The following is a 7,261-nucleotide window of genomic DNA, read 5'->3' as shown; positions in this document are numbered from 1 at the left end:
CGCGAAACTCATCGCCGATGGCCTTGATTCACTGGCAGAAGACGCCAACGGGGCGGTCTCCCTGGGTGACCGTGCGAAGCTCGGTGTTGAGGGCGGAGACGCGAGCGTCGTGGTTGTCCTGGAACAACCGATGGAGCTCGATCCAGATGTCGCGAGAAGTTGCGCCATCGATGACCACCAAGTTGAAGAGCTCAGTGGAGATGCGCGTGTACAGCCACTGGATGATGGCTAGATCATCCTTGAGCCAGCGGGAGTCGTGGGGCGCCGGCGACGCATCGCCGGTGATGTGGTGAAGAAGAGAGCAGCGGCCAAGATGTATCTCAAAAAGATGCCGTCAATGATAGTAGTTGTGGCTATGAAGATCGAGCACGATGGGGATAAAGGGGGTGATGTCCGTGATCGTGTCGTTGAAGTTGAGAGAAGGCGGCTGGGAGGTGGGAGGAACGGGAAGGATTGGCTAGGCGCCGTCTTGGGTGGTTGGCTGGCCGCCGTGAGCGGGAAGGATTGGCTGGCCGCCGTCTTGGGTGGTTGGCTGGCCGCCGTCTTGGGTGGTTAGTTCGCCGGAGTTGGTCATGGCGAGCGTGTGTTTGCGGAAGAGGATCGAATATCTGATACCATGGAGATTAATAGAGTGTTTTCATTCCTTGTATTGAGAGTACATGGAGGGGGGTACATATAGAGTTGCTGGCGCTACAACATCTGCGACGAGGAGATGATCGTGGCCTTGATCGTGGGAGGTGAGGGCAGACCGAGTCCACACTCTAACAGATTCCGCAGACGTGCTCGCCCCGGTAGGCATCCCGGGATGCGTGGACCGTCTGTACGCTCTGATGGAGGACGGTGCCGCCCCGCCCGGCCTCTCCTCCGCGGCAGGGGCGCCGCGGCGCGGGTGGTGGGTGGACAAGGACGACGAAGACGCGGTGTACCTGACGGTGCTGATGCTGGGGCTCGGGAAGGAACGCGTGAAGGTGTGGGCGGAGCGGAACATCCTGGTGATCAAGGGCGGGGGCGAGAAGGCGCACCGGAAAGGCGACAGCAACCCCGCGCTGTCAAGGTACAGTCACCGCATCGAGATGCCCGCTGGCGAGTACAAGATGGACAAGATCAAGGCCGAGATGAAGAACTTCGTGCTGAAGGTGACCGTGCCCAAACTGAAGGAGGAGGAGCGCATGGACGTGTTCCAGGTGACGATCGAGTATGGAGGCGAGTCGAGTAGTCGTAGTGGTAGTAGTACTGATGGAAGACGGATCGAGTCTAGTAGTGGTAGTGGTAGTGTTCATGGAGGATGGCCGGCGCGAGAGGATGAGAGATGCCTTGTTGGTGTGGTGACGTTTGGTGTCTTTCTGCCTTGTTTTGCTTCGTCTATCGTCTTGGATCGTGGTTTCTGAGTTCTGATCGACTGGTGGTGAAATTGGTCGGGAACTCTGTTCGTACTCCCTCCATCCGTAAATATTTGTCTTAAAAAGGATAAAATGAATGTATCTACAACTAAAATAAGTCTAGATACAACCATTTTGAGGACAAGTATTTCCGGACGGAGGGAGTATGATGAACTCTTTGGTGGTGAAATTGGTCATGAAGCTTTGTTGATTTCTCATGTTTGACGTGATGAATTGATTTTGGTGGTGAAATTGGTGATGAACTTCTTTTTTCGAGGGATGGTCATGAACTTTGTTGATTACCTCAAGCTTGCACATGATGAACTGAACTGCATTGGTGGTGAAATTGGTCATGGTACTTTGTTGATTTCCTCATGTTTGACGTGATGAACTGATTTTGGTGGTGAAATTGTTGATGAACTTTGTTTTTAGGGATGGTCATGAACTTTGTTGATTACCTCAAGCTTTGCACATGAACTGATTTGGTGGTGAAAGTGGTCATGAACTTTGTTGATTTCCTCAAACTTGCACGTGATGAACTGAACTACTTTGGTGAAACTGGTCATGGAATTTCTGATTTACTCCAGCTTGGCTTGATTAACTTATTTGATGGTGAAATTAGCCATGAACTTGGTTGATTCCCTCAAGTCTGACGTGATGAACTGAGTTAGTAGTGAACGGACTCATTGAAATTCGTGTGTCTATCCTCTGTGTTACTTTTTGTAGGTAGTTGTACTCTTCTTGTGTAAACAGCCATATGAGATGGGCGTTTGTTTATCAGCTCCTTCGTGATTTTCATGGTGACAAACAGAACATGATTGTAACTGTCAAGACACATGACACAAAAATTTAGCACATTCTGGTGTGCACTTGTAACAAAGAAATCGGAAACTCAATGTTGGTGCAATGTTTTCCAGTGCACTGCTCCTCCAAGCTCAAACTTTCATTCAGAAATACCCAGCTAGGAATTCAGCATGTCTCACCTATTCCTCTTATTCTATTTGTATTGGTTTTACCTACACAAGAGGCTTACAAATGCAGCTACATCTAAAGCCCTGCACAGCCGTGTTCTGAACATACTCATCCTCATGCTGCCATCGTGTGATGTCAGATCAACAGAAACTATCTCAGGTGAGATACTACTAGCGTTGAGATGTTTCAACAGAAACTATCCTCTGCTCTTTATTAGTCCTATACTTACAAGAGGTAATAATTATACCCATGCTTACAAACTGCAGTTACATCTAAACCGCTGTACAGCTGCTCCGAACATCTTTGGTGCATTGGCAACTTGTTCTGCGGAAGAGAGCCGGGCCGTGTGTGCCAACGAATCGTTGGACCGTAATGTCAGCTAAGCAGAAGCTCTAATGCTGTGGAACTTTATCAGTATGCACCTCCCTTTCCTCTATGTACCTGGGAATGGTCGCCAGGGGGCAGGGGCGGCGAAGACCGGTTAACTCCATGATCGTGGTTATATGCTGACAATAGAATCGTCATTCGATTGACAAAGGCAATCAGGAAGAGGGTTCTCGTAAAATGCCTCCTCTGACCGAAACCTATCGCTGCCCCTCGTCCCGGACACGGGACCTTTCCGTTTCCGAGGAGAACCTTGTCTGAAGACAGATGAAGAACAGCATAAGAAATACAAACAGTTAAAAATATAGCAAAGGGTCCTTTGGCTCTCATGCCCAGTTCAGTACCTCTTCTGGTGCATTTCTATTATCTTTTGCGATAGCTTTTTGCCTTCATCGAGTAATCCACTGTCAACTTTGTCAAACAAATGAACTAATGCTTTCCTGAGGACAGAAAAAAAATATGAGACCGAGAAGAAGGGAAGGGTGACGCAGCAGCTTTATAGACAAGTGCTAGTTGTTGTTTCACCTGTCAGGACTGATTGTTTTCCTGTGGCCATGGAAACGCCGATGACCGGCAACAGCCCGTGCCATGTTCCCAGAATATGATGGAATAAATACATCACTTTCTACTGAAACGATGTAATCCAAAGCTGCCATTTGAGAAGCGTATTGGCTGAACGGTCGCAGTTCTTCAGCAGAGGCCAGTTTCTCCTGCAAAATGGAGAAGACACAATATGCTGAACAAACAAAAGTCATGTTGTCAAACACTAGGAAAAACAAAATGGCAGTGTTCATACCTTGTTCATCAGAATTGGGAATCGGGATTGCAAATCGACCATATGAGATTCACCTCCATATATCTCCCCTGCAGCTATGTAAACTGGGGTGCTTGATGGATATCCTAGGGCAGAAAGAAACATTCCAACCTCCTTTGGCGTCAGGGGACAATGACCATGTGATCTTTGTTCTAATGGATCAATGTCTTTCACCTTCCAGTAGGTTGTGTTTCCTCTGTAAAAATAGGTGAAGAAGTAAGTCACATAATACTATAGAGTTCTAAAACCAAGAAAGTAAAGACAATGCAATGACTAACAAATCTATTTTAAAGGCCTTGCCTGATCATTGCAAGCTCCTCTGATTCGGTCTCTGACAGACCATACGTACACCCACTAAAAGCAAGCATATCCTTCTCATAGCGTAAATGCAAAGCAATATATGGTCCAAATGCTTTCATCCTCTCCACCAAAAGCTGAAAATTGGTTGATATTATTTGTCAATACATTTATACATTAGAAGTTCGAACTATAATGTTATATTTTTCCCGTGATGGACTTTAGAGAAGGATTTACATTGCCTAAAGCTTCGATTGGGGGAGCAAATCTAAGTGCCTGGAAAAAGGTCCGGCAGCGAAGTTTTTGAATATCAGGAGGGAGGAAGTTGTTTGCAAGGCGAGAATCCGATTTAGCAGCTCGAATAACCTGATACAAATCTTTGATCAGAATAACAGTTCCAAATACTTGCATCCAGTAACTACTGCTTACGGTTGATTAGTACGCAGCCACAAAAGGGCAGTAGTTGTGGAATCCAAACCTGACGGTGCTCCCATAGTGGAGAAATCTCATCCTGATAATAATCTACTCCAGACCAACTCTTGAAGTACCTAACAGATTTTGGTGCTTTCACCAATTCCTTTGGCAACTTTTTCTCAATTATCACATCGTTTGCCAAATAACGTATAAAGTGTTCTTCGTCGAAGACATCCGAAAAGTTGCTGTGTTGAGAAATGAAAAATGGTTGTGTCAGTTTGATCAGTTAAGGCTCAGAGCAAAAACAACCATGCAGTGTCCACCTTTTGTCGAGCCAAAACGATTTCTTATCAAGTTCTGGGATTATAAGTGTAGCCTTGAGTATTCGTGCAACTGCTACCATATCACTGATCTGCCATAAAAATAAGAACAAATCAGTGAAAAATTGGAAGTGTGTGGGAGCTTGCATTTAAAGTGAAGCTTCTCATGATTATGATTGATTGGTAATCAGGGACATGTATACACAAGACAGAAGACAAAACAATGAACATATGCTTCATCTTTCCTATCTTTATCAAGTCACATCACGCTTTTGTTAAGACATTCCTAAGAATAGGAAAAACCTCTAACATGCAAAAGGATATGTTCAAGCCCGCCTAAACAAAACTAGCAAATTCTGTTAACGGATCAAACTCAAAAGGACTTTGCAGGAGTTGATGTTCGTTCTCTCAAGGGATGTATGCTCAAAGAGAACGTATTCACTTTTGGTATCACCTAACAAATCAGGCACCTTTCTTGTCACAAGTATATACAGCTGTCTTGGATGCTATAAATGAAACGTACAAGATAGTGACTGAAGTGATGGCACAAATATGACAATGGCACATTCAAATAATCAACATTTATCATGGCAAAGAAAATGACTGCGACACTCAATGGCACACTAGGACAAGAAATTCAGAAGAGTGCAGAGACAGCATGCACCCCCCAATCATACTCAGGACTTTATCCTGAGTGCAGTTGAGCCATTCATGTCTATTCCACCGATAACTCGGTTGGGCAATAACTGGAGAACTGCGCGCAGCAGCCAGTTTAGTTTCACAGCCGCCAGTTCAAGCTTATGCAGGCATATCGCTAGATGGGGATGAAGCACCAAAACACTGCCCACTGAAGTCGGGTGTCTACACTAGCACCAGAACCACCAGTACGCATTGAATACAGCACCGAAACACTGCCCACAAAGCTGATGATGAAATGCTACAAAACCGTCAACTCTGATCAAACATCCCACATGCACGCACGCTAGTTTCCAGCTTCCCACCACGTAAGTCAAGCATATCTAATGCAAACTGGACCATTATTCCTATGCCACGGCAACTAGGGAATTTTTTACCAGGACGAACCAATGACTCACCCCGGCGCGCATCTGGTTGAGCCCGCCATTGGTGTGTACGAGCAGGTACCCCCTCGATGCCTCCGGACCTGGAAAAACAGGCCGACCAGAATCAGAACGGCCTACCGAGAATGTGCGCCGGGCGGGCGAGATTCTACCGCTAGATTTAAGTGCCAGTGCGCGTACGTCTGTACTCGAGCGACGGCGAGACGCAGGGCACGAACCGGCGCGACGGGGCCGGCAGCCACAGCCTCTTCTCCGGCGCGTCCTCGGCCGCGCCGTCCAGCTGTCAAATCTAGAGATTAATCCCCAATGTCACGGGCTCCCATGTAACAGGATAAAATATACTGGCACAACGGTAAGAGACGCGCCATCGGGCGGCGCACGGCGAGGGAATCACCTTCCGCGCGTGCGGCGAGGCGAGCTGCGGCGGCGCGAACTCCTGCTCCCAGCGCAGCTCCTCGGCCTCCCGCGGCTGCTGCGGCGGCGGCGGCGGCGATCCGTTAGCACACCCCAGAGAGTTTCAATCTGAGAGACGGAAGGGCCACAGAGAGACCCGGAAGTCGCGCGTACCTTGGCCAGGCGGTAGGGCGAGCCGGACGTGGCGGACGCGGAGACGTGGAGCGCGACGGCGAGCAGCGCGGCCGCGGCGGTGACGGCGGCGCCGGCCCCGAGGAGGGAGAGCAGCCACCACCTCACCGCCGCCCGCCGCCCCGCCGACCTCCCCTTGCGCCGCAGCGCCATCTCATCCGCCGACCTCCCAGAAAGCCCCGGCCCCGTGCCGTCGCGCTTTGCTTGGCGCCGCAGCGAGGTAGTCGGCGCGCGTGGTTCGGTTCTGTTTTCCGCGCTGCCCGCCCCAGATGGAGCGAGGTGGGCCGTCAGGTCAGGCCGTGGCGCGCTGGCTTTTTGGTCGCTCCCCGGGAGGCGCTTGCGTGCGGGGCCGACGATGCCTGCTGGCCGCGGTAAAACGGGGGCCGCGCCGGGCGGAGGGAAAGGGGGAGCGCTTCCGAGGCGGAGGGGCGGGGGTTTTGTTGGAGACGGGACGGGACGGAGAGCGGCGGATGGCAATGGCACTCGCCACCTGCCCTGCCCGTCTTAAACCGCAGCGTGGTTCGTGCCAGGGGCGGGGAGGGGGGAGGGGAGTGGGCGGGGCGTGTGTAGTGTACGGACGGGTCGCGGTGGTTTTGCGGCGATTAAACCGGTTCGTTATCGGTGCTTTTCGGCGTGGTTTCATGGAGGCTTTTAATTAGTTTCGGCGTAGTGGATGTGGTGCTAAAATTGATGGTAAAGTGATCGTGTCTCCAAATTGTCTTTGTTTGGAGGTGCAAATGTTTATGTCGGTTTTCCTTGGACTGGTTTTTTTAGAGGGTCACAGCAACTCTAGCAGATACAGTAAAACCTCGTCGGAACGCTTTCTCCAGCAGATTTACAAGACGGTAAAAAAAAGCCGAACCAGGTCTGGTAAAAATGGTCCGGCCCCTAAAATCTTTAGGGGGGGGGGGGGGGGCTTAAACCGCCCCCGATTCCATAATATATGCCGGCACCGGGGCGTTGTAGGGTTCACATCCTCCTCTGCCGCATTTCTTTTACTCCAGCAACAAATATAGC

General features: G+C 49.7%; 2 protein-coding genes across 6 annotated transcripts; one reads left to right on the top strand and one right to left on the bottom strand.

Annotated features, from left to right (window-relative positions):
• Window positions 1-516: 516 nt before the first annotated feature.
• Window positions 517-1,428, top strand: LOC125524443 (26.2 kDa heat shock protein, mitochondrial-like). The gene has a single exon (XM_048689497.1). The coding sequence runs from the start codon at window positions 831-833 to the stop codon at window positions 1,386-1,388; it is 558 nt and encodes a 185-aa protein (XP_048545454.1). The 5' UTR covers window positions 517-830; the 3' UTR covers window positions 1,389-1,428.
• Window positions 1,429-2,333: 905 nt separating this feature from the next.
• On the bottom strand, window positions 2,334-6,784 carry LOC125520056 (O-fucosyltransferase 7-like). Of its 5 annotated transcripts, none has more exons than XM_048684847.1 (12): window positions 6,227-6,784; window positions 6,054-6,131; window positions 5,840-5,939; window positions 5,675-5,742; window positions 4,584-4,672; window positions 4,325-4,505; window positions 4,084-4,212; window positions 3,850-3,983; window positions 3,532-3,745; window positions 3,261-3,445; window positions 3,080-3,175; window positions 2,334-2,992 (listed from the first exon to the last, which is right to left on the bottom strand). In XM_048684847.1, the coding sequence occupies exons 1-12, from the start codon at window positions 6,395-6,397 to the stop codon at window positions 2,851-2,853; spliced, it is 1,587 nt and encodes a 528-aa protein (XP_048540804.1). In that variant the 5' UTR covers window positions 6,398-6,784; the 3' UTR covers window positions 2,334-2,850. The 5 variants fall into 5 exon arrangements, with proteins under 5 accessions (XP_048540804.1, XP_048540805.1, XP_048540806.1 ...); XM_048684848.1 differs by having other exon boundaries at window positions 6,054-6,128; XM_048684849.1 differs by lacking the exons at window positions 5,675-5,742; window positions 5,840-5,939 and having other exon boundaries at window positions 6,227-6,783.
• Between the last annotated feature and the right edge of the window lie 477 nt (window positions 6,785-7,261).

The sequence above is a fragment of the Triticum urartu genome, chromosome 7, assembly GCF_003073215.2.
Source record: "Triticum urartu cultivar G1812 chromosome 7, Tu2.1, whole genome shotgun sequence".
Taxonomy (NCBI): Eukaryota; Viridiplantae; Streptophyta; class Magnoliopsida; order Poales; family Poaceae; genus Triticum; species Triticum urartu.
The sequence above is the reverse complement of the archived record's forward strand: the minus strand, read 5'-3'. Positions and strand labels throughout refer to the sequence as shown.